Below are 27,706 nucleotides of genomic sequence, written 5' to 3'. Positions count from 1 at the left end.
GGTCATGAAGAGCTTTAAAAGCAAATAAAATAATTTTAAAATGAATCCTAAAGTGCACTGGGAGCCAGTGGAGTGAAGATAAAATCGGTGAGATGTGGTCATATTTACGAGTGCCAGTTAAAAGACGAGCAGCGGCGTTCTGCACCATCTGAAGGTGAGCCACTGAGGATCCACTCACCCCTATATGAATCCATACCTTCAGGCAGAGCCTGTCTGGGTGTATCCAACGTGAGGCGATCAATTTCTTGGCGGCTGTGAGGCCAGCCAGAATCAGTCTTTTCACAGCACAGAAGGAGAAACAGGTATGGTCAGAGAGAAAATATCTGAGAGCTGAGAGGTAACATTTTCCCAAAAGAGCTCAACAGGAAATAACAATCAATAACAATGAATTGAAAATGGGGGACCCTGATGTAAACAAGACAAACGTCTTTCTCTGGCTTTTCTATTGACCACTGGGGGGCAGTAATGCGTATTGGCGTCCAGACTGCTGGAATACTTTAGAAGAAGAAGTTACGGCTCTGCTCTGACGTAAGTGCGTTTGAGCGTGATGCCCCTACACGGCTTGAAAATAAACAAAGACTGGGCACTACGCTGCACTAAACTCTACTTTATTAATATACTTGCTGCCGTGTTGTGTTTTGTATGCTATTAGATACCGACATTTGGCAGTAATACCGCACATTCCTTAGTCATGGAAAACGCGTTGTTAATGCGAGTGAGTGTATTTACCGACCAAGGAGGCAGGAAATACATGGAGGATGTCACCGAGGTCGTGGTGGAGCCCGAGTCCGGCGAAGAGGAGCAGAGGACGGAGGAGAATAACTCAACCATCCCCTCTGCGGCGGCTGGAAGAAGCGCGCCTTCAGACTGTAGTACCACCACAGATGGACTGACATACCCCGTGTCCGTGCCCGCGTCCGCGACAGCAGCTGCGACCTCCACGCAGTTCATTCAAAACGACGACCAGAGTGTAACACAAACAGAAACGCCACCATTGACCGGGCGGAGCAGCCCTGCCGGTGGCACCGAGGCCGAGACCGACAACAACAACCAGCAGCCCCGGCGCTCGGTGGCTTTCTTCGCCGTGTTCGACGGCCACGGAGGCCGGGAGGCGGCGCAGTTCGCGCGGGACTATCTGTGGGAGTTTATCAAGAAGCAGCGAGGCTTCTGGTCCAAGTGCGACGAGGAGGTCTGCTCGGCTATTCGGAAAGGATTTGTCGCCTGTCACCATGCCATGTGGAAGAAACTGCGTGAGTACTGTATTCTGTACTGTACTTTACCCATTCTGCAATCTGTTAATAACGTTTTCAATCAATCAGTCGTGCGAAGCTGCCGCTAGCTTAATGTTGGAGCTACTGCTAGCTTAATGTTGGAGCCTCTGTTAGCTTAATGTTGGAGCTACTGCTAGCTTAATGTTGGAGCCTCTGTTAGCTTAATGTTGGAGCCTCTGCTAGCTTAATGTTGGAGCCTCTGTTAGCTTAATGTTGGAGCTACTGCTAGCTTAATGTTGGAGCCTCTGCTAGCTTAATGTTGGAGCTACTGCTAGCTTAATGTTGGAGCTACTGTTAGCTTAATGTTGGAGCCTCTGTTAGCTTAATGTTGGAGCTACTGCTAGCTTAATGTTGGAGCCTCTGTTAGCTTAATGTTAGAGCTACTGCTAGCTTAATGTTGGAGCTACTGCTAGCTTAATGTTGGAGCCTCTGCTAGCTTAATGTTGGAGCCTCTGTTAGCTTAATGTTGGAGCCTCTGTTAGCTTAATGTTGGAGCCTCTGCTAGCTTAATGTTGGAGCCTCTGTTAGCTTAATGTTGGAGCCTCTGTTAGCTTAATGTTGGAGCTACTGCTAGCTTAATGTTGGAGCCTCTGCTAGCTTAATGTTGGAGCCTCTGTTAGCTTAATGTTGGAGCTACTGCTAGCTTAATGTTGGAGCCTCTGTTAGCTTAATGTTGGAGCCTCTGTTAGTTTAATGTTGGAGCTACTGCTAGCTTAATGTTGGAGCTACTGTTAGCTTAATGTTGGGGCTACTGTTAGCTTAATGCTGGAGCTACTGCTAGCTTAATGTTGGAGCTACTGCTAGCTTAATGTTGGAGTCTCTGTTAGCTTAATGTTGAAGCTACCGCTAGCTTAATGTTGGAGCTACCGCTAGCTTAATGTTGAAGCTACTGCTAGCTTAATGTTGGAGCTACTGTTAGCTTAATGTTGAAGCTACTGCTAGCTTAATGTTGAAGCTACTGTTAGTTTAATGTTGAAGCTGCCGCTAGCTTAATGTTGAAGCTGCCGCTAGCTTAATGTTGAAGCTACCGCTGGCTTAATGTTGAAGTTGCTGCTGGCTTAAAGGAAAACTCCAACATTTTGGGAAATTTGCTTATTTAACATCTTCCCTGGAGTTAGACAAGAAGATACATACCTTTTGTCTCTGTGCGTGCATTTAGCTTTGGGAACAGTCGCTCTGTTAGCGTAGCTTAGCTTCATCACTGGAAGTGGGGGGGGGGGGGCGGAGCCTGACGTTCCCTACAGGGTCTTACAGTCACCAAATACAACTCAAACGTTCCTGTAAACATGATGTGACCTGTGTATTCACCACGTGGAGAAATAAAAAATAATTGAATTAGACAATTACGTTTTATAAGCAAATATACTCTGAACTATTTTTTGCCTAACCACTCGAGTCTCTGGGCGCAGTCAGTGGTTTCAACGTGAAGCCCTGTTTGTTGATATTCTCATTCCTTCAAAGGATCCGAACCGATTGAAGTTTATGGATACCATGACTTAAAATCCTCTTACCTTGACGATTAAAAGCCTCCCCAATTTAGAAAACGGTAATCCAATGGCTGGTATTGATAATATAATACTAACTAGTGCACGCTCGGAGCTAACACAGAACGGGATGGTAAAGCAAATATAATGACTTCCTTTCTGGGGTTTTCAAAATAAAAGTGCGACGTTTATAGCAGCGGAAAACGTTTATTTTGTACATTATCTAACGTTAACACGAACCTAAACTAACGTTACAACTAACCTAAAGTTAGTTTAGGTTCGTGTTAACGTTAGATAATGTACAAAATAAACGTTTTGTGTTAGCTCCGGTTAGCTCCGAGCGTGCACTAGTTAGTATTATATTATCAATACCAGCAGGGAGCGAAATTGGACCCCGCCACCTGCCATTTGCGGGCAGTTTTTACATTTGGCATGTGCCACTGAGAGGTCTTCCCGCCGTGTGACGGGTACCTTATAGTCATGTAAAAAAAAAAACGACAGTCGCAGTGTTTGGCAACCCCGTCTCTCACAGCGCGTCATCTCGTTGGCTTGTTTACCAACGTGACATCCGCGACACGCTCTTCTTCTGCTCTGTCTCTGCTCTCGCATGAGGGCATGCTGAATAGGGCCCAGCTGCAGCGCCGGAGAATCCATCTCGTTGGCTTGTTTACCAACGTGAAATATAACATTTAGATAAGGTGCTACTGAGATGTTTTGGTGAGTTCTTTGTTTTTTTGTGGAAGTTGCCCTTCTTAAAAATGCATGAACATTCACTGATAATTCGTCTGTAGTGGAGTCTACAAGGTCTACATTGCCGGACCATGTAGAATCCGGACCTTGTAGACTGACATAATTCTGTGCATAGTTTAGTCTACACAGGCCATATTTCAAATAATCAAAATCTTACTTCATTCATCTTAAACATTCTTGATTTGGGGGATTGGTTAGAGCCATATGAAATCCGTTTTATTATTTTCCAAATTCCATTTAATTTTTTCCCAAATTCCGTTTTTTCCGTTTTAATATTTCAGAATTCTGTATTTTGCTTTTTATGCTCATTTTACCACCAGAAATAGTGTCTAATAAGTGGGAATGAATAAATGTCTACAATTGAATATGATATAACAGTCCATTTAATGTTTTTAAGTGCTGCAACTCAGAAATACAGTTACATTTTACACAATACTTTTCAAATAATATTGTGACAAAATAAAAATACACATTTCAAGTGTAAACAATAGATACAGCTAGCTACTACTGACATTATCACAATGTCAGTAGCTATAGCTATATCTATTTTATTGTGATGAAATATAGTAATGCATAATTTAGGCACCTTTAGTTTAGTTTATTTCGTTTATAAAGGACAGTGTATAATGACAATCGTTTGCATTAAACAAATGAATTGAAAATGGGGGACCCTGATGTAAACAAGACGAAAGTCTCTCTCTGGTCTGCATCCCCTTAACAATTGTGTGTATTGAGCTGTACTGTATTGTACCCATTCTGCAATCTGTTAATAAAGTTTTCAATCAATCAACCAGATCTAGCAAGAAGCTATCATTTCCATCTATAGTCCTATGTACTGTAAAACGTTTCATAGCTATTTAAGTTTATTTCGATTATAAAGGGCAGTGTATAATGACTCGTTTGCATTAAACAAATGGATGGGTGCACTAGATTTAGCAAGAAGCGATCATGTCCTAACGTTACATAACGGAACGTTGACAGAATTAGCAAAACACCTTATCGCCGGAGGCATAAAAGTCATTAGGATACTGCTCTGCTCTGAATTGAGGGCTTATTGGGGAATTTATTAGCTTCTTGACGATGTAAACACCGAAGCAGCGAGACGCTTGGGAGACTGCCTGTGTTGTGTGTAACCCGCTCTAGCGTCCGCCTCCCCGGTCGCGTGTGCACCAAGCGTTCCACCCAAAAACGGAATTTCAGTCCAGATTAGGCCAAATTCTGCAATATTCCACGTTTTGCAGTTGATTCCATTTTTATTGGTCAATTCCGCGATTCCGTCCGCGATTCCGTGAACGCGGATTTCATATGGCTCTAGGATTGGTAGTTCCCATGAAATCTGAAGTTGTTCAAACGACAACAGCGATCCACCTTGAATTAAATCACACAGCCGAGTGAAACCTTGTTGGATGCGTCAGTCACGAAAGGGGCTACTTAATTAATTAATCCAACCCACTTTATTTATAGAGCACATTTAAAAACAACAGTTTACGAAAGTGCTGTACAAGTCCCACAACATAAGATAATAAAAAATAAAATAAAAACATTAAAAAAAATATAATTTTTTTTTTAAAAATTTTTTTCGAAGCTTCGAATTAAAATCGAAGCTCGGCCCCGAAGCTTCGATTGCCAAAAAAAGCTTCGAATGTCAGCCCTAATCGGTTCGGATCCTTTGAAGGAATGAGAATATCAACAAACGGGGCTTCACGTTGAAACCACTGACTGCGCCCAGAGACTCGAGTGGTTAGGCAAAAAATAGTTCAGAGTATATTTGCTTATAAAACGTAATTGTCTAATTCAATTATTTTTTATTTCTCCACGTGGTGAATACACGGGTCACAACATGTTTACAGGAACGTTTTGGAGTTGTATTTGGTGACTGTAAGACCCTGTAAGACCCTGTCAGGCTCTGCCCCCCCCCCCCCCCCACTTCCAGTAATGAAGCTAAGCTACGCTAACGGAGCGACTGTTCCCAAAGCTAAATGCACGCACGGATACAAAAAAGGTATGTATCTTCTTGTCTAACTCCAGGGAAGATGTTAAATAAGCTAATTTCCCAAAATGTTGGAGTTTTCCTTTAATGTTGAAGCTGCCGCTAGCTTAATGTTGGAGCCTCTGTTAGCTTAATGTTGAAGCTGCCGCTAGCTTAATGTTGAAGCTACTGCTAGCTTAATGTTGAAGCTGCCACTAGCTTAATGTTGAAGCTGCCGCTAGCTTAATGTTGAAGCTACCGCTAGCTTAATGTTTCGATAACGAAGCAGTCTGTTGCCATCAGCTAGCTAGCGTGCTAGCTATGGAGCTAGCTAACGTTCAGCCATTCGACACGATAACGTTATTGTGTACAGTCAATGGACGAACCCCGCCTCACAGCACAGAAACACTGGGTGTACTTTCGTCTAGTGATGCACGATATATCGGCCGCCGATATAATATCGGCCGATATGGCCGTTTTTTTACACATCGGTATCGGTCCGATATCAAGATAGGGCCGATATCCGATATTAAATTTTTTTTTTTTTTTTTTTTTTTTTTATATACATGTTTTGGCCTTAAATAGTTTCAAAATATCAGTCATTTCTGAAAATAAGTTACAAAAGTAAAAAAATTATGCGTTTTGGAAAATAGCTCTTTATTTGATTATCATAAAAAAGTGTTTTCTATACAGAGATATCGACATCGGTAAATATCGGTATCGGCCAGAACAGCAATATTAATATCGGTTATCGGTATCGGCCACAATTTTCACATCGGTGCATCACTACTTTCGTCTGATGAATTGAAAATGGGGGACCCTGATGTAAACAAGACGAAAGTCTTTCTCTGGTCTGCATCCCCTTAACAATTGTGTGTATTGAGCTGTACTGTACCCATTCTGCAATCTGTTAATACAATTTTCAATCAATCTGCAGAGCCTCGACTGACGGACTCTGCTAACGTTACTGCCTCTGAAAGGCCCGTTTACACAACAGTGTAGTGTTAACGTTTGCTCTGTCTGCAGCGTCACCACCCGCATGGTTTCATTGTTGCTGGGGTGACTCTGGGCCTAATGTTGGGTAGTGGTTGTTAGGCAACTGTAAGCAAGTCGTTATACGAGTCCGACTCTTCCTAGTCCAGGGTGTGCAGATTGTACCACTACCATGGTCGCCAAACAAGCAGCATCACGGTTGTTTAACATCCGGTTGGATTATTTTCAAAATAAGAGCTCTCGGGTCAAACTTGATGCACTATACCAATTTAAGTGATGTCACATACATCATGTAATAAATGCATATCCCCCTTGGAAAAGACCTCATTGCATTTGGATGCATATCCTATGAGATTCTTATGCTACTCTCAAGCGTGTTCCCATGACTCTGGAGATCAGTGAATGAGACATTTTCAAAGCTCTGTACATAATTTTATCTTTTTTTTAGTATATATATATATATATATAATTAACTAGTACAAGAAGATATATGTTGTCAAATACTTAATGAGAAATTGTTGTTTATTATGGTATACCCTTGGACCCTGTTGATGGCGTTTAACACTTTGAATGCCCACCACGACATAACACGTGTTAGCAGCCCGCCCCCTGAATGCCCATCACAATTAGCGTGATTTTTTTTATTAGCGATTTGAATTCATATTTCATCAACCGAGTCTACCGTTGGGAAACCAGCTCCACCAGGAGCTCAGATGTGAAAAAAGCGCCCCCTATCGTCTCCAAGATGGTAATGCACCCTTTTGGAATGGACTCAATGAAAATGGATGAGAAAAAAAAACTCCGGAATCCACATTTGACTTCTCACGCCAGGGTTTCCGTTAGAAAAAATTGTTGCCGGTCTCCGTGACCTGCAAGATTTCAATCTACCGGACAAATGAGATTAATTCCGGTCATAGTTTATTGAGCTTTAAAACAATTGATAGGCAGGCTATATAAAGAATGTCATCCTCAAGGCATGTAGATTTATAATATTTATTACTTAAAACGAGGCTACTTTTGCGTATACAGTCATTAATATATTCCAAATAAAATAAGTCCCTCGATACTCCGTGCTGCTGCTGACTTGAAATAAAATAGACCGTGTATGTGGGCAGTCGGTCCTAAACTAAACAGCAATCTGTTATAATCACATTTTTATGAGCTAACGAATTCCGTTATATTGGACATTTGTATTAATTATATCAAGCGAAGAACTGAGAAATTTTGCAGAGAGAGACGGCAACATTATCATGGGTTTGCGTTAGGGCTGGGCGATATGGAAAAAAATCATATCGCGATAACGATATGATAATTTTATTTTATTTCTCGATATCGATAATTATCGAATTGTTATAAGTATACAAAAAAAAAAAAAAAAATTATTTTATTTTTTTTTAACAACAGATTTATGTTTATTTTGCAGCAATTCTTTGTCATTGCCGCCATCTTTAGTGTTACATCCCCTCACACTCCAGTTCTCAGGCTGCAGCTGGTTTAAAAGCTAAAGTAAACCGGCTTCTCTGCTGGCTGTGGCTCCAGAGGAGTTGAACAGTTCTGGCTCTGCTAGTTTATTTTCAATCTTTTGGCGCTTTTTTGGTGGACAAACCACCGCACATGTGCACTGTGACTCGTGACTGGAGTCTAGTTCTGCTAGCACACATAGCCTACTGTGTACAGACGGTTTCAAAATGTATTTTAAATTAGAAAGCAAACAAAATAAATGGACAAGAGAAAAAGAAATCTGAATTTGGTCAGTATTGTCATTTGGACAAGCAAAGCCATTACTTTAAGTTGCAGGCAAGAAAGACAAGTCTGTCCACTGTCTCTGGTTTTAAAACTGCCCTGTTGCAGGTAAAAAAAAAAAAAAAAACGATTTTTCGATTTTTTTTTAATTTCGATATTCGATATCGATTATTAAAATATATCGCGATATTTATCGTTATCGTTATATCGCCCAGCCCTAGTTTGCGTGATGTATATCTCCACCTCCCAACGACTTGGTGCTGGTCATAATGTCCGGTGAAAACAACTCCCTCCAAGCACAACTTGACCACCCGAACCGTACCAAAACAGGCCAAAATTAAATAGCCCATGCGACGAACGATTCATTACATTCGTTTCATCGTTGCTCCACCAAGCAGCCGGTCCAACAATGAAAGCTGTTATCAGCGCGAGCCGGCCGCAGTTAGTTTGCAAGAAGCATCCAGCTGCAGACCCGCAGAGCAGCTTTCCAGGTCTGGGGACCGCACTGTGCCAGCAAAGCTGGTGGGTTCTGTGGGTCTGCAGCTGCATGCCTTCCGCAAATCCAGCAGCAAGCTCTCGCTGAGCGAAGCAACGACAACAAACGCAATGATTGTTTCGTTCATCGCATAGGCCACCCAACTCCAGCCCATCCAAATACAATTCAAATAATCAAACTGTGCCCAGAGGGAACTATTTTCACCGGACACTATGACCGGAGAGATTAAATATGTCGGACTTCCAACAGATTTTGCCGGTCAAATACCGGTAATTACCGGCTAACGGAAACGCTGTCTCACGCATGCAACCGGAGATGATCCGAGTCATTGTGGAGCCTCAGCACAGCGTGTAATATGTATTTTACAGTATGTGGCGTTGGATCAATAAAATGATCGATTTTTGGAATGGCGATCAGGAATTGGAATAATCCATTTGGATACCATCTGATCTCTGGTAAGGAATCTATTTTACCAGTCTTAGGATAATCAGACCTGTTTTCACAGAGATATAAGCTTTTCCCCTATGTGTGATATGGCTAGGGATGGGTACCGAATTCGGTACTTCTGAGGTACCGAACCGAAACACGTCGGTACTACCGAGTATCGAATCAAGTGAGAAACCGATTTTTTTTTTTTTTTTTTATAATATACTTTTTTTTTTTTTTTTTTTTTTTACTTTTTTCTTTCCATGTCAACGTTCACACGCACAATATATGCTTACCTAGGATTTGACTTGATTCAACAACAAAGCAGTCGGAGCAATGACAAGCCGAAAACTGTCGAAATTGTAGTTATTTGAAGTTTGGATTTTTTTTTTACGACTGAGGTAGGTAAATTAAATTTCGACAGTTTTCGGCTTGTCATTGCTCCGACTGCTTTGTTGTTGAATCAAGTCAAATCCTAGGTAAGCATATATTGTGCGTGTGAACGTTGACATGAAAAGAAAAAAGTTAAAAAAAAAGATTCATAATTTTTTTTTTTTTTTTAAAGTACCGAAAAAAGGTACCGTTGGGTACCGGTATCGATTCACAGGTACCGGTACCGGTATCGGTTCAAATGTGAAAGGTACCCATCCCTAGATATGGCTGTTTGACTGTGCGAGCGATCAGGAACTAAGAATCGATTTTCAGCTCACGGCACCAGCGTGCATACGTACACATGTACAATAGAGAGCATCTTGACCGGCAACATCACCTCCTGGTTTGGGAATAGCACTGCACAAGACCGAAGCAGACTACAAAGAGTGACACGTTCAGCCGAACGCACAATTGGAGGGGGGCTCCCCACCCTCCAGAACATTTACAACAAGCGTTGCAAGGGCAAGGCTAAGAGAATCATTAAAGACTCCAGTCACCCGAACAACTGCCTCTTTGAACTGTTGCGGTCAGGCAAGCGATACCGGAGTCTCAAGGCGAGCACAGAAAGGCTCAGAAGAAGCTTCTATCCCCAGGCCATCAGGCTGCTAAACGAACAATGAACACTACACAACAACAACCACCAAACGCACATAGCACACACATCCACACGCACACACTCACTTTAAACAAACACACTGTAGCACCCACTCCACACACTTTATAGCACACACCCACTTTAAACAAACACACTGTAGCACCCATTCCCCACACTTTATATTTATTGATGAAGGATTGCACTACAACTCGTACACCTTACTGTAAATTGTACCTAAATTGTACCTCATCCCATTTCTGCTTTGCACTATATAGTACTGTACATTAGTTAAGGCTGAGCCCGAACGTTCGAACGTTCGTTCGTTACGTTGACATTCGGACTTTAATAGGTTCGAACGTTCGGTGAAAAAAAAAAAGGCAGGCGCGCGACGTTGAGGCGATGTGAAGCGGCGCGTCCCCCGAGTGCGCTCGGCTCAACCAGTGTGGTCTCTGCCGGGCTGTAGCTGGATACTATTGTCTCAACCAATGCAATAGAACCATTTTGATTGACAGGCGATTCTGCCAATTACGTCACACCGCTTGCACCCGCCTCTGCTGTTACCACCAATCGGCAAGCGTTTAATTATTTTTTTTACTTCCGGCAATACATTTATCTGCTTGCGAGACCGAGAAGCACAACAGAGTGAACAGACTCCGTAGCTCCCCGCTGAGGAAGGATCATTAATGAATACCATAGCCTTTTTCGGCCACGGAGCGCGAGCTTCATGGCGGGAGGTGGTTGCGTTGTAAACAACTCTGGCCGAGGGCGGACGGGCGGCAGGCGTGTTGGGAGCCCGGCGGCACCCCGCCGGTGTCTCTCTGTCGTCCCCCGTTCCGAGGTAGACGGTGGAAGGAGCCGAGGCGGCGAGGCGCGCGCCTCTCCTTCCCGTCGACCAAGAGTGAATACCTGTTATTGAACGTGTAACACTAACTATATAACGTCAATGCCACAAAACGAATGCATTTGTTTATCTAGCCCCTTACGTGACTGCGGTGTGCAAGGGCTATTGTTTATCATAAGTAGGAACTTTATGCAGTACTCAGCAGCTTGTTTATTTTCTTCTGAGTGCTTTGTTTAATTACATGTTTACATGAACAGCCACCACTGTAAACAACATGTTTTTTCACCAATAGATTATGCAATGCCGCCCTCCGTAGGATCTATGATACAAAAAAAATAAAAATTATATAAAAAAAAAAATGTAATAAAAAATTTTATTAAAAAATTTACAAAAAACGAACGTTCGAACGTTCGTTCGATAAACCCTGGCGAACGTTCGAACCCTAAAAACAGGGTTCGGGCTCAGCCTTAAAGTGGAAATGAAGCAGTGCGATAAATACATATTCATAGCATCACATTAGTATTTAGATAAGCCACAGAAGAAGTCACGTTATAAAAATAAGCAGTTTCTAAGAAAAAACGATTTGTTGTGTACATTTCTGAAGCATTTAGCATTATGGGCGCGGCCATTTTGTTGCTGACGTCATACCGTGGGTTGGGTGTATACACTCTGGTTAGCTGCCTATATTGAATGGGTCAGTCAGCAAATAAAATGTTGCCTACAAAACAACGGGACCGCGGTGGTTCTGTTTGTATTGCTCCTGGCTGTTCAAACTAATTTTACCATGTGAGAGAGAGGAAAGTTGGTTAATTTCCACAAACTACCAGTGAAAAAAACAGTGTTGTTGACATGTTGGCTCGGGCTGGCTGCACTCAGGCGGCGCGACCAGCCTGTTGGACAGGGAAGGAGGATCTGCAGAGAACACTTCATTGCCTCGGATTATGTTGTTGGGGTGGGATGTTTGTCCAGAAGACCACTAATCAGCTGAAGCCGGACGCGGTTCCCTCGGTCTTCGACAGACAGACCGGCGTTAGCTCTCGGGAGCGATCGCTAGCTAGTTGGCACCAGCCGGGGCCCGGCGTTAGCTCTCGCTAGCTAGTTAGCGTTAGCAACCGGAGCGTCGCGGAGCATTCAGCCTGCTGGCTACACAGCTTGTGTAGCCAGCAGGCTGAATGCTCCGCGACGCTGGTTGAAGTGGGTCTAGGTAGCCAGCAGGCTGAATGCTCCGCGACGCTCCGGTTGCTAACGCTAACTAGCTAGCGAGAGCTAACGCCGGGCCCCGGCTGGTGCCAACTAGCTAGCGATCGCTCCCGAGAGCTAACGCCGGTCTGTCTGTCGAAGACCGAGGGAACCGCGTCCGGCTTCAGCTGATTAGTGGTCTTCTGGACAAACATCCCACCCCAACAACATAATCCGAGGCAATGAAGTGTTCGCTGCAGATCCTCCTTCCCTGTCCAACAGGCTGGTCGCGCCGCCTGAGTGCAGCCAGCCCGAGCCAACATGTCAACAACACTGTTTTTTTCACTGGTAGTTTGTGGAAATTAACCAACTTTCCTCTCTCTCACATGGTAAAATTAGTTTGAACAGCCAGGAGCAATACAAACAGAACCACCGCGGTCCCGTTGTTTTGTAGGCAACATTTTATTTGCTGACTGACCCATTCAATATAGGCAGCTAACCAGAGTGTATACACCCAACCCCCGGCATGACGTCAGCCATGACGTCAGCAACAAAATGGCGGCGCCCATGTTGAAAACAGGGATATTATATTATATTTTTCAGACAAATAAGATAGATTTCACATTTGATTATAGAACCCTGTCTTACACAAGGTACACAACAAACAAACTAGGATCACATTGCTCACTGCTTCATCTCCACTTTAACATTAGTACACTGCATACTATAGTATTGTATATTATATGGTAACTCAGAACATTGTACATATGTCTATACCGAACACTGTGACCTCATTTTCTTCTTCTAAATTACATGCTATACTATGTTATTTGATACTATCTTGTCTAGCACAGTCTCTGGAGCGTAACAGTAAGAAGCATTTTGTATGAAAGTATTCTGTACTTCTGTATGACAACTATTAAAGAAACTTGAACTTGAAACTTGAAACATACTATCGATAATCTAGCGTTTATTTGAAAACGATTCATAAATAGGCCGAAAAATTACAACGTTCTAGAATATTACAGTACATGGCGTTTATCACAGATTCTTTTTCCCCCCCCTTGAAAACGAGAGCTTTTCAAAATGCTATAAAACGGAAATGAACCGATAAAAAAACACTCCGCTTCGACAATGTTGACTGGAAAATGAGTCATTGATAAGCGACGGGCAGATTAGACACATAGCCATAATAAAACATAGATTAGGCGATATTAATGTTAACATTGAAGTGGATGGTGGGCATTCAAGCACTAAATGTGCGCCCCCTGCTGGGCACTGAAAGTGTTAATGGAATACTACTCTAGCCTAGGCCTATACGTTTACTGACCTCCTGTGTGATGGGAGCAAGCTTCACAAATCTAGAGTAGTTCCATTAAACAGCATCAGCATAGTGCTAGGTAGGTATACAAAATGGAAAGCTATCCAGCTGTAAAATAGCCTAGCTTAGCACAAATTAATGGAAGCGGATACGGACCACTAGCCTAGCTGTTGGCTAAAAACGCCTCTCCCGGAGTTTTAACCTAGGCTAGGAGTCTGTACACTTCCATTAATTTGTGCTAAGATAGGTTAGCTTGCAGCCGGATAGCTTTCTACTGAACGCACGTTGCACAGAGAGGAAATTAATTGGTGTCCATTTTCTTGTCTGACTCTGGAGAGGACTGTAAGCATTTCCCATAATGTTGGAGTGTTCCTTGGACATTCCTCTGGTGATTAGTGGTAAACATTACATAAAGGATGATATGAAGCAGGTAGTGATAGCAGCACAAAAACAAACATTGTTTTGAGGGCATGACTTTCTGTCAGCAGCTATGGTTTTAGAGGATCACTATATAGCGGCAGGTGCTGTGCCTCTCGGGGGGGGGGGTCCGGGGTCATGCCCCTCCCGGAGCTTTTTTTTTTTTACATTTTAAAGTTCAATGCATCAATCTGGTGCACTTTGAGAGCAAAATAAAGAGGCTAGATCTATGATGAACTTTGTGCTCAAAACACAAAATCGATTAGACTGCAGTGCTTTCTCCCTGCAGCCTTTTCCTCAGGTCAGTCTTTTACAATAAGCACCCCCCACAGCCCAAATTAAATTATTCAGGAGCAGCACAGCTGAGCGGACATAAATAAGCTACTGACGGCATGGGAGATGTATTTTTATCTGTCCATTTTCCCTCTGTTCCCTGTTAGCCGAATGGCCAAAGACACTTACAGGCTTGCCCAGCACGTCTGGCACCACGGCCAGCGTGGCGATCATCCGAGGCGACCGCATGTACGTGGCCCACGTAGGGGACTCCGCGGTGGTCCTGGGCGTGCAGGACGACCCCTCTGATCAGTTCCTCAGGGCCGTGGAGATCACACAGGACCACAAACCCGAGCTGCCCAAGGAGAGGGAGCGCATCGAGGGTCTTGGAGGGAGGTAAGGTTGAGCCCTTTAGATCCATCCCAAATGTTCTACTCTTGAGTGCATAGTAGTATAGACATAATGACTAGCATCATGATAATTAATTAGGTAGTATAAGGATAGCTACATAGTAGTAAGGTACATAATGGTAAAAGATGGTAAGAAGGCCTCACTAATTAACCCTTTCACTACCACACTACCAAATGGTTAACCCTTTCACTGTTACCGTCTGTAGTGTGGTAGTGAACCGTCTGTAGTGTGGTAGTGAAAGGTTAACCGTCTAGTGTGGTAGTGAAAGGGTTAACGCAACAACAGATTGCTCACATGACCTCACAAAGGTACAAATATAAAGGAACCAGTGCATCCAACAAGAACAGCCATTGCTCAATGGCAAATCACACCGTTACCGGGCTCAGGTGATTACGGCATTGTCTCCTGCAAGTCTGTTGATGGAACAGGTGGGTGATATATGGCCTAAATAATAACAATTATTTTATTCATATTTTGAGTTTGTTTTACAAAATACACAAAAAAGTAAATCTGGCACGCTGTGCAGCGGTTCGACCTGAGACACATACCACCAGGGGAAACCCTGCTGCACGTTGTGATAAAAAGGCTCAGTCGTCTGGTAATCCGGAGGTTCCCGCTCCTCCCGGGCAGCGTGTCGAAGTGTCCTTGAGCAAGACACTAACTAGTCCTAACTGCTCTCGATGTGCAGGTTGACACCTTGCATAGCTGCCTCTGCTGTCGGTGTGTGAATGGGTAAAATGTGAGGAACAAATTGTAAAGCGCTTTGGATAAAATAACTATATAACTAAACTGCACCATATACCATTTACTCTGTGAATACACCATTACAAAGTGCATATTATAAAATACAAAATTACATATCCCAAAATTTAAATCTGTATACTAAAAATCTGTATTAAAATCGGTATAGAATCAGTTTATTATTTTCCTTGATGTACTTCTTAAATCTGCATTTACTTGATGTTGTGAGATTCTTTATGTGCCGCTCTGTTCTCCCCCAAGTGTGATCAAGAAGTCTGGGGTGAACCGCGTGGTGTGGAAGAGGCCCCGGCTCAGCCACAACGGACCCGTCCGCCGCAGCACCGTCATCGACCAGATCCCCTTCCTGGCCGTGGCGAGGGCTCTGGGTAAGACGGTCAATGGACCACTGCACTTCCACATGGGGGAGAGAGCGGGAGGAGAAAATTAATGAATGTGGATGAGAGCCTTGCCATTAAGTTGTTGTAGCTACAGCTGTGGAGGTGCTGGAGACATGATCCAATATACTTTTATACGCCTGAGTCTCTTGAACACGGAGCCACCAATCCCAAGTCGATCGGCACTTTCTCGGCCGAGCTATAGCCACTTTTCCACACCTACTCGCGAACTCTGCATGCGCAGATTTCCCACAGTCTCTCTGGATTGTCCAGAGATCTAGGTTCATCAATCTGCGCATTGCGGAGTATGGGAGTATGTGAGAAAAAGTTACTATAGCTCGGCCGGGAAAGTGCTGATCGACCTGGGACTGGCCTCTCCGTGTTCAGGAGACTAAGGCGTATAAAGGTCTATTGGATCATGTCTCCAGCACCTCCACAGCCGTAGCTACAACCACTTAATGTCAAGGCTCTCATCCACATTCATTCATTTTCTCCCCGCGCTCTCTCTCCCATAATTTCAGAATACCGGAAGTGTTGCGGTGGTTTATATTTACAGATGGAACGCGGTAAACAACAGCAGTTGACCTATGGCTTGTTTATCAGTCCGCTTGGACCAACACAGGGGAATGATTGTAGAGCCGTTTCCCCGTGTTGAGACATCATGATCTAGATCTGCTTAATGGGATTAAAGAGGGCAAAGGTTTCTGTTGTGAGGTTTTGGTGTGTAGTAGTGTAACTGTTTTCCAGGTCAGGTCTGTACTTTGTTGTGTCACTGGTTGTTTGAAGATGCTGAACTTAAGCCGTATTTTAGTTAAGTGGCTCTGAAGGGGTGCTTGAGAGGGTTCCAAGGGGTCCCCAGAAAAACGGGGAATATTATTTACCCTAAAATCGTGTTCACTACAAGTGTGAATGTATAAGAAAGATAATTCTGATCATAGGTTTCACTCTTCTGTTATCTCTCCACCTATAGTATAGACTACGGCTGGGCGATTAACAGAGTTCACATATTGGCTTCCCACAATCATGAAAACAAGATAATCGAGATAACTAATTATTGTGCCGTATGCCATGTTGCTCTCATTTTGTCTTGTGTTGTAAATGCAGTGCACCCTTCCTTCACAGTGGTGCACTCCGCCCCTCCCCCCAGGTCCAAACAGTAGCTTTTCCAGTTATTTTGAAACGTCTTTGGTTACTTGTTGAAGATGACAGCCTTTGGTTGAGAAAAAAGGTAAAACTAATTTCATCGTCATCATTATGATGTTCTAAAATCAATGAGTAATCATGTTTAATAATCATGATCTCAATCTCAATCAAAAACAACTGATTATGATTTTTGACATAATCGAGCAACCCTAGACCATTGTAATTCAACAACAAATATCCTCTCAGACTGGGGTCCCTAGAGTAAAATCAAATGGGGGTCCCCTGACCTATTACGTGTCTATTTGGGGGTCCACCATGACTTGAAAAGGTTTGAGAACCGCTGTTTTAATTGACAGTAATCCTAGCAAAACACGCCTGGATCTTCTACATTCACTTACTCATTACAGACGAGTTATGGTTGAGCGACTTGCACATAAAACCAGCTCTGCGAAAGGGGTGCACACAGAGGTTGTGGATGTCTGTAGGTTGCAAAGCCTCTTCCCCTAGGCTATGTGCTAGGGTTGCCACGGTGATGGGACATTTCCCATGATTAATCATGACATCACTGATATTACCGGTGACACCGGCCATTTTTCCAAAATTACACTTGATATCTGATCTTTAACGTTATCCAGCTACATTGATCCACTGTCTCTCTGTCTAAGTCTGTTTTTTATTTAGTTTTCAATGACGAGTATGCATTTGTTGGACATACAGAGTAGATGTTCTAATTTAAAAATAAACCAGAGAGTAATGCCTTCGGTACATTTTCAATCCGTTCATTGACTGATCAATGTCGCTGCAGCCTTATTTAGCGTATTGTGCAAACATACTGTTGCTGATCTGGACTGGTCTCCAGTCGAGCTGCTGCAGGGTTTAAATCCAAAAGATTGTCAAATCCTCCATCATTGTATAACCTGTCATGTCGTCTCGAGCCCTCTTTCTCTCCTTCATGTGAAGTTAAATCTGCTCTCAAAGTGAAAGTGAAACTTAAGCTACTCAGTACTGCGACTCTGCTGCACAGACCTATAGACGTTTTGTTGTCCGCACAGACACTTTCACTTTATAATGTTGTCTGACATTCCAACAGGCTATCAATATGGCTAACAAAGTGATAATAAAAAAAACACTGAATTTAGGTGTAATGTATGTTAATGAGGAGAAATGGTGATGAATCAATGTGATCTGTGCTGATTTTGCACATTATGATTTATGGTTACAAATCTAGATTAGAATTTGCGATAACTTTATTAGCTAAAATATGGGACTGAATGTCATTAAAAGCAGGTTGTATTTGGCCCATGGGCCTCGAGTGTGACATGTTCTATACAGGAATGCAGGGAAGTTAGGATGTTTCAAAGTGAAGCTCTACTTGGATGAGAAAAAAAAGGTAGACTACGATTTGATGTCTGGTCTATTGGCAAAACTCCATGTGATTTAACACGGCAACATTATGAGAACTGCGCTTAAATTTTCTCTCTGCGTTTAGTATAAAGCTATGCGGCTGCAAGCTATCCTAGCTTAGCAAAAATGAATGGAAGCAGATACGGACCACTAGCCTAGCTTAAAAACCCCAGGCGAGGTGTAGCGTTTTCCATTGAACCCTCACTAAAGACTCTGGTCCTGCAGGAGACCTGTGGAGCTATGACTTCTACAGCGGGGAGTTCGTGGTGTCTCCCGAGCCAGACACCTGTGTGATGACCCTTGACCCCAGCAAGCACCGCTACATCATCCTGGGCAGCGACGGCCTCTGGAACATGGTGCCACCGCAGGACGCCATCTCCATGTGCCAGGACAACGACGAGGCTATGGTGAGTGGTCCTCCTCCCTCCCTGTTTCAGGATGGATTTTGTGTGTATTGCCTTGTCTCCACTAGCTATGTGCAGCTTGGCTGGGGCTGGCCATGGTCTAGCATGGTATGGTATGGTTGGGTTTGTGTCTCCATTAGCTATGTTCAGCTTGGCTGGGGCTAGCCATGGTCTAGCATGGTATGGTACGGTTGGGTTTGTGTCTCCATTAGCTATGTTCAGCCTGGCTGGGGCTAGCCATGGTCTAGCATGGTATGGTGTGATGTGGTATATATTATGGTATTAACACTTTCAGTGCCTTTGATTAACGTTGATTTACCCCGTTGAATGCCACCATCCACTTCAATGTTAGCGTTAAAAACGCCTAATCTATGTTTTAAATTATGGCTATGTCTCTAATCTGCCCGTCGCTTATCAATGACTCGTTTGCAGTCAACATTGTCGAAACGGATTGTTTTTTTTATCTGTTCATTTTAGTTTTATAGCATTTTGAAAAGCTCTCGTTTTCAAGGAAAATATAAAGATTCCATGATAAAAGACATTTACTGGAATATTCTAGAATACACAAAAACGTTGTCATTTTTCGGCCTATTTATGAATCGTTTTCAAATAAACGCTAGATTATCGATAGTATGTATACGTATGCACGCTATAGACGCGAGCTGAAAAATCGATTCTCTTATTTCCTCATCAGCGATCACAGCCAAACAGCCACATCACACATAGGGGACACGCTGTTATATTGTTATGTTACAGATCCGATTACCCCAAGACTGGTAACAGACTCCTTACCTTAGATCAGATGTTCTCCAAAAAGATTATTCCAATTCCTGATCGCCATTCCAAATATCGATCACGCTTATTGATTGATTATTGGCTGCTGTAAATATATATTCCAGGCCGATTTCCGTCCCGCGATCAGATCCCTCTTGAGCAGACTGCTCGCCAGCACAAGGAGCCAGTTGGCTCCACCCCTACAGATCTACAGATCCCAGCGACTAAGCGACTGACCTGCAGTTACACAGGGATAGACGATAGGGGGCGCTTTGTTCCAATCTGAGCTCCTGTAGGGGCTGGTGTACCAATGGGAGACTCGGTTGATTCAGATCGCTAATAAACAAATAAAACGATATTTGTCGTTGTGGGCACTCAATGGGGGCGCTGATAAAACATGATGTCGTCCGTGGCACTGAAAGGGTTAACGGTGGCAGAAAGACACCATTATACTACATGGATGTAATAAACACCGATCCTCTCCCTGTCCCGGCAGGCGCCGTGTGGCGTGTCCAGCGCCCGGCAGCTGGTGAGCCACGCCCTGCTGCGGTGGCGCCAGAGGATGCTCCGCGCCGACAACACCAGCGCCATCGTGATCGCCCTGCAGGAGCCGGGGGCCCCCCAGGACACTCTGCACCACGAGGAGGTGCTGCTCAACCTGGCCAAGCTGTCCCAGTGTCCCCCGTCCTCCATGTCCCGCTGCAACACGCCCCTCGTCAAGGTGAGCAGAGGACCACCGCGGATAGTGAGGATGGTCCTCTATCGAGCTTAGGATTCAGGCCGCTCTTAAGAAAGTGATATAATAATGGATAGATTGTACATTGCAACAGCTTTCAGCCTTCTGCCGTCACTGCTGGTTGGTGTGAAATAGAATAGAATAGAATAGACCTTTAATTGTCATTGCACACAAGTATACAACGAAATTTCAGGGGAGCTCCCACAGACCGCAGGGCTGTATGCTAAGCTTTTTCACTAGGGGCACAGAATATTTTTTAGGGGCACATTTTTAAATACCGTAATTCCTCTAATAGTAACCGGGTCTCAAATACAAGCCGGGTCTCTATTAATGGCTGGGTGCGCTCTTGAGCTAAGCAATTATAAGCCGGCCTCTAATAACCCAGGTTATTAATATACTGAGCTGCATACTGAGCTAGTTACTTGGTTTCACTTTGAAAACGTTGAAATGACCAGTGACCACCTGTAATTGCACTGTTTACTATTTCATACAGTACTTGGTTTCAATAAATGAACCCAGTACATTTTACTGGGTTCAAAAAACGGACACAAAATGTTTATTTATTCATTATGATCCGTTTGAAAATTTGAAATATAGGCCTCCCTCTTATACAGGCCTCCTCCTAATACAAGCCTGGTACCCGCTACAGTTGAAACAAATACAAGCCGGGGTTACTATTAGAGGAATTACGGTAACAATTTTACCATTATAGTGCAAAAAAATATGTTCCTGCCTCATTACTGTGGTCCTTTTATTTAACATTTAAGTGCGTTTGTTTTCAGGTTTGTATCTTTTATAATGAACCAACTGAGAGTGTGTAAATCACTAATAGAACAAAAACAACAAACTGTGTGTGTGTGTGTGCGCGTGCTTGTAGTGCTCCTTGAACGAGATCACCACAACACACACACACCATTGCATTAATCAGGAGGACAAGAAACTCTGCATACCTTTGTTTCACAATGAAAAGTGCTTTATAAATAAAATGAATTATTATTATTGTAAATAACCCCATGAAAGGTTTATAATTTGTATGGGTAATTACCCGCTTCATATTTGTGATGTTACTGGTTTCAGGGTGTGCCTAAAGTGATCAATGTGTTGGGCCATTTATAGAGATCTATGCCAATTAATGTTTATGTATATCCGGGACTTTTTTTATAAGAATTGAGAGGCATTTGTATATGTGACCTTTATTTTGAAAACCGTGTTGCGACGCAACCTTGTTTAAGTTTGCGCTTTTGACAGTGAAATGTTCAGTTCAACTTAGCTCGAAGGAAAGACTCTAATCAAAAAGGTTTAATTCTCGGGCTGATCGCTATACTAACTCGTTTGGCTGAGTTAGGGGGAGGGGAGCCGTGGGTGGGTCCTGGGAGTTGTGGACAGCGACCCCTACAGTTCGGTCGGGGCGCCTGCTCAGCAAGGGTAGGATCTGGAGAGAGGTAGTGCGACCTTCCACACGTTACACTCCCGGTGAGAATCTGCGCAGCCGGCCAGGCTGGCTACCGGCTGGCTGCACATGCGTCGGAAGAAAGCATGCGACAGTCTCCGGCCTCTCGGACCAACAGTAGGGGAAAGTGCGCAACAACCAGGAAGGGGGTTGGGAATTGGCATAACGACTAACAGTGGGATGGGAGAAAAATCGAAAAAAATAAGGCGGGGGGAAAAGATAATCAAAAAAAAATTATAAAAAAGGTTTAATTGACCCGTATGAGGCTCTTACGATAGGACTTTGATTGTTTATAGAAGAGGAATGTAATACTATGCAAAACAAGAAATAAACAGTGATTTTACCAGCAGTAAGTTGCAAGCCACTTTCATACGGGGAACCGTGACAATTATTAGTATTATCTTATTTGCATATTGTCTCATTATTAGATAGATAGATAGGTTGATACTTTATTGATCCCCGGAGGGAAATTAGACGGTATTTAAGTATTTAAAAACGTCCTAATAGTGGGCGACTCACCTAATGCATGGCTGAACTGAACGTTAGAAGTGTGTCCCCGTCAATCATCACTGCCAGATCCGACTTAATTTAATCGGCTATGGTCTCTTATCATCTCTCCACATCGGACGTGGTTGTCATAAGATGGACTGATATCCGCTCTGTTATTCTTGCAGAGCAAAATTAGCGGCTTAAACTTATTGAAAGGAAGTTCTTTGGCGATGCAATAGGCCACATTCAGTTTCGATTAGATTGTTCGCTAGGAATTATGGGATTTGGTGTTGGATGTATGGACTCTACGCAGACGGGACATGGTATTTAATCGCACGATAGACTACAACTACCAAGTATATGGCCCAGATTCACTTCACATGCAAATCTTTTTTTTCACACAGGCAGATATGCAGTAAATTCATTGATTGCCGACAGATTTTTTCATAGCACCGCAACATTATGTCGCACTGTACAGCCCTGGTTAATGTTTTACTATTTTTTTTTTATCCAATTTGTATGGATTCATTTAGGAGTGAAATGCGACTGAAGGGTTGAAATCACTACTCGCAAGGTTGCCCCCAAATATTATTTTCCACTCGCACGGGCCAAATTAAGGGACAATTTGCGATAATCTCGTTGCAGTGTACAGCCCTGGACCGTAGTGCAATGTATACATACATGTAACACATAACACTGTCTGTACATATAACAGAATATTTTAAATAATAAAGTGCATGATGAGCGGTAACGGCATTCTGGGATACTTGGTCTGTCCGGAATTCTATAAAAGGCAGCTGCGTTTCTCGGCTACATGCAGGAGCCTGAAATGGGACAGCCTTGTTTGTGACGTATTCTGCCTTCAAATGCAGCCGTTGCAGGATACAAGCCCTGATTTGAGAAGCGGCTTAAGATAACATGTTCCTCTTTTGATCCCCTCTGGGAAATTCAGGAATTGCTGTGCTCAGAGAGGGTTTTACAGAAGAATTACATTCTTTACATTAACACTCCACACTTTTTTCTGAATTAACATCATTGTACTAGTATTTAATTATTATTTAATAGTGCAGAATAACTAACAACTAACAAGTACTGTTTTGAATTAATAAATAAATAGGCAACTAATACATTCCAGTTAATTTGACCTTTTATATGTCCTTTATTTCTTACAGAGAGTGTTGTAACCACTCCCTGTAATGTTGGCAGCTTCACATGTGTTGTAGCTGCATTTGGACTAGAATTCTTAGAGCAGTTGATATCTATATCATACAAAAATTAGATATCTGTATCGGCTTCAAAAGAAATATCATGCCATCCCCAATTGACAGTGGAGAGGACAGTAAGCTTGCTCTTTTGTTGGTGCAACCTGAAAGAGTGTATTTAAGAGGACATAATAGTGTATTCAATTTGAGTTTCAGACCAATTAACTGAACTCACTTTTGAGTTGCGTTTGTCAGTCTCCACATTTGATTTTCATGTCGGAGTCGAAAAATATATAAAATAAAATAAAAATGTAAGTGAAGCAAACCATTCTTATTTAATAAATTTCTTAAGAACAGTAGACTATTCGAAAATGATTTGTCAGTCATGCACATCCCTAGTGTAAAGAGATGAATGGGGTATTAGTTTGCGGTGGTAAGCGTCTCTCTTGGCTGACTGTCTCTCTGTCCCTCTCTCGCTGTCTCTCTGTCCTTCTCCCTCTCTGTCTCTCTCTGTCCCTCTCCCTCTCTCTGTCCTTCTCCCTTTTTGTCCCTCTCTCTCTCTGTCTCTGTCCCCCTCTGTCTCTCTCTGTCCCTCTCCCTCTCTGTCCCTCTCCCTATCTGTCCCTGTCTCTCTCTGTCCCTCTCCCTCTCTGTCTCTCTCTGTCCCTCTGTCTCTGTCCCTCTCCCTCTCTCTGTCCCCCTCTGTCTCTCTGTCCCTCTCTGTCTCTCTCTGTCCCTCTGTCTCTGTCCCTCTCTCTCTCTGTCCCTTGCTGTCTCTCTCTCTCTGTCCCTCTCCCTCTCTGTCTCTCTGTCCCTCTCTGTCTCTGTCCCTCTCCCTCTCTCCCTCTCTGTCCTCTCCAACAGCTTCCAGAGGTCTTCAAGCCCTCGGACATCTGTGAGCTCCTCCCCACCCTGGAGCGGAGGGACGGCCTATCGGGAAGCAGCAGCCTCTACGCCATGTCCCTGTCTGACCCCTTCACCATGCCCCCGTCCCCCACAGACTCCGACGGCGAGCCCTCCTGCTCCGACTCGGACCTGACAGACGCCTCTGTCCCGAGGGAAGGGCTCGACGGCAGTGTGAGGACGCCTCGTAGCAAAAGAAGGACTGCCGAAGGCTCGCCGCCCTCCTCCTCCTCCTCCGCGGCCCCGTTGACCAAGAGGTCCCGGCGCAGGAATGCAGAGAGGACTTCGCTGGCGAAACGCAGCGCTGAGAAAGTCCAGAAGCAGTCGTCCAGCGTCCTGCTCCAGGAGCACGGCAAGACCACCGTGTGCGTGTGCTGAGACCAAGACCACCGTGTGCTGAGACCATCCCAGCGCACCACGGCGCACACACTCCACTGAGAAATCCTCTTTTACACACATGTACACACACATACATGCATACAAATGGAGATGCACACATAAACACTGCCTTCTCCACTCTACAATCTTTTTACAACAGTCTCTGTGGATTAATGTGCTATTACTACGTATACAAATAGCATTTCTCCTACCTGTGTTGACAGGAACCCTTCTACATTGTGCTGGACATTGTGGACCAAGGGTTTCACATGACTCGCATAACTCCGTTTTTCCTTTGACCATCGGTAAAACTAAAGTCATGTCAAATTCGCAAACAATGTCCTTTTTTCACTTTTTTTTCTTCTAAAATGGTGGATATCTAATACCTTTTAAATTTTAACCCTATAAACCTGTTATGCAAACAGTTTTATGAACTACGACGGTCTTTACAGTATGAAGATATGGAATTTTTAAGGTGTGTGGCACGCGTGTGTTACTTTGGAGTAAATCGATATATTTTTATATATTGCTTTATTGTGCTAAATGATAAAACGTTAGAATCCCTTCCGGGTAAGACTCCACCATCCCCCAAATTGCATTTTATCTGACCCATCCTGAAAGGTACCTCACTCGACCCCCCCCCCCCAACCTTTGACCTTTGTGTTCCCTTGGGGTTTTAAGAAGTATTTGTATGTATTTTTATCATGCATTCTTATTTAATCACTGGAATGAGATATGTCTTGAATACAAAACTGAAGGTGCTGCTACATAAAACCAGTAAGCTAATGGATAATTGTTTTTATTTTGATTTATTATACATTTATTACCATTGTGTTGAGGGGGACACCTTGTGAGTGTTGACCGTAGTCACACGGTGGCCATTTTGCTCTCGTCACACGCTTGGGTTGGGATTCCTTTGCACCTTGCACCCTGTTCCTACTAGGGATGGGCATCGATTTAAAAAAATATATAATAATAATATTAATAGTTGTTAAATGATAAAAAAAAATTAAATAGTTTATGCGAATATCGTTTTGTCTCAAAAAAATATATTTACCCTTGTTTTTACAAACGACACTACACCCATCCCTAGTTCCCACCCCCGACATAAGAGCATAATAGTCGCTGTGTGAATAGGGGTCAAAGGGCATCCGCAGCAGAATCCTTTCCTGCGTTTGTCCCGACATACTCATCCGTCCAAATTGTCTGGACTAGTGACCTCTGATGGACGACGTTATTAAATGTAAAAAATGATGCACTCATTGTTAATTGTTGTATAAGAATGCGATAGATGTTTTTATTTTATTTCTATTTTTCTCCCCCCTTCCCTTAAATGCGAAGCAACAGGGGACCCGGGCGACGTTCAGTCGAGACGCAGCCGCTGAGCGAAGAGGTTTCTTTTCAAGAGTTAACTTTTTGTCTAGCCGAGTTCTGCGTCTAGCCGAGCTCTGTCTAGTCGAGCTATGCGTCTAGCCGAGCTCTGCGTCTAGCCGAGCTCTGCGTCTAGCCGAGCTCAGCGTCTAGCCGAGCTCTGAGTCTAGCCAAGGTCCCCTCTTACGTTCCATCCGCTGCGGTCTCAAAGCCCTGCGCTGTGGCCCTGTGCTTGTGTTGTAACCGCCGTACACGTGACTGACTCGGTGTGGCGCCGCAGGTTCCCAGGCCTGTGAGAAATACCTGAGCTCATGATGACCATCATTTTGGGGATTTTCTTTTTTTTCTGTTGAAATTAATCTTCCTGGGTGTGAACGATGTGAGTCTCAAACTAAAGGAGAGAAAGGAATGCAGGGGCACAGTGATCTGTCGAGTCTTTCCTTTTCATTGTGACCAACAGAAACGACCCCCATTCAGCTTCTTGTAGCAGGTTATGGCCTTGCCCTCATTCTGTCTGTTTGCAGGTGTTCTCTTCATATGTTATCTGATAAAGTAGATACTATAGCATGATTTTGTTAATGTTTTCTTTCCTCACTGCTGCTGAAGTGATGACAGTGCGCCCAGACATGTGCTTTTAGATTGACTAAATCTGATTAATGATCGTGTAGCTGAATAGACCAAAGTGCAATTTGACTATTTGTAGCTTTCTTCCTTGATTTGGTTTTGAATACCTTGGTCACCTGAAGATGTCCGAGGTAAATGATGCTCATATTTGACCCATTCATTCTGCAAATACAAATGTCCTGCTACTCTCCTGGGGATCTATACAAAAGGTTTATAAACGCTATTTTCTGGTAAAGTACTGTTTACTGGTCCAGCCTGAAGGATGGTAATCGCTCCCTTCCATTGACGCGACTGCTTGCAGCAAACTACAAACTAGTGCACAGTGTAAATGTGGAAAACACTTCACATATTTAAAATAAAAAAGCTTTTCTAAACTAAAGTAGTTCTCTACAATGTTTTGCAGGTAGACTCTCATAGTTCTCTATTTTAATTGGATGGGAGATAATATTTTGGAAACTCCCAATAACCCTCACTCAAATAATGTCATTAGTGATAGCCTGCCCCCTCAAACTAAATCAGTCAGGGGTTATTGGGGGGTATTTTACCTGTCACCCACGACTAACAAACTAAATGTAATATGCATTTGATGCCAACATAACACAACCCTGTTCATGGTTCAATGTTGTGAACAATCTGGCATTTATTTCTGGCTTGGTACAACTGAGGCCAGGTTGTCTGTTTTGTTTACTCTTGACTTATTCTGACTTGTCATATCAGTGACAATCAGGAAGTGGATCAGTGTAAGTTTAATGGAATTTGTAATGTAATTGATTCATAGTCAATGTCTTTGGTAATAATATCAAGCCGCCAGTGACTTACAAGTTCTGTAACAGGTACAACAGGAAGGGTACAACTCAGCTAAGGGTCAGTAAGATTGTTCGTCAAACAGTGTTTAACTTGAGTGCTACAGTCTTGAGTGCATAGTAGGTAGTATTATAGGCATGGTCAATTCCTTAGCATCATAGGAAAGGACTATACTTAAATAACATTTTGGTATATTTGATGAGAATGACTACTTTGGCAAAATGACAAAACTATTTTGGCAGAATTTCCAAAAGCATTTGTACAAGTTACTTCAACCACCACTGGTT

At 43.3% G+C, this 27,706-nt stretch overlaps 1 protein-coding gene across 1 annotated transcript; it reads left to right on the top strand.

Annotated features, from left to right (window-relative positions):
- Positions 1–568: 568 nt before the first annotated feature.
- Positions 569–26,927, top strand: LOC311245782 (protein phosphatase 1D-like). The gene is made up of 6 exons (XM_084335764.1): positions 569–1,250; positions 14,358–14,586; positions 15,604–15,728; positions 18,510–18,691; positions 19,959–20,183; positions 24,204–26,927. The coding sequence occupies exons 1-6, from the start codon at positions 692–694 to the stop codon at positions 24,618–24,620; spliced, it is 1,737 nt and encodes a 578-aa protein (XP_084191890.1). The 5' UTR covers positions 569–691; the 3' UTR covers positions 24,621–26,927.
- Positions 26,928–27,706: the final 779 nt, after the last annotated feature.

This window comes from Notolepis coatsorum (genome assembly GCF_963971535.1).
Source record: "Notolepis coatsorum genome assembly, chromosome: 1".
Taxonomy (NCBI): Eukaryota; Metazoa; Chordata; class Actinopteri; order Aulopiformes; family Paralepididae; genus Notolepis; species Notolepis coatsorum.
The sequence above is the reverse complement of the archived record's forward strand: the minus strand, read 5'-3'. Positions and strand labels throughout refer to the sequence as shown.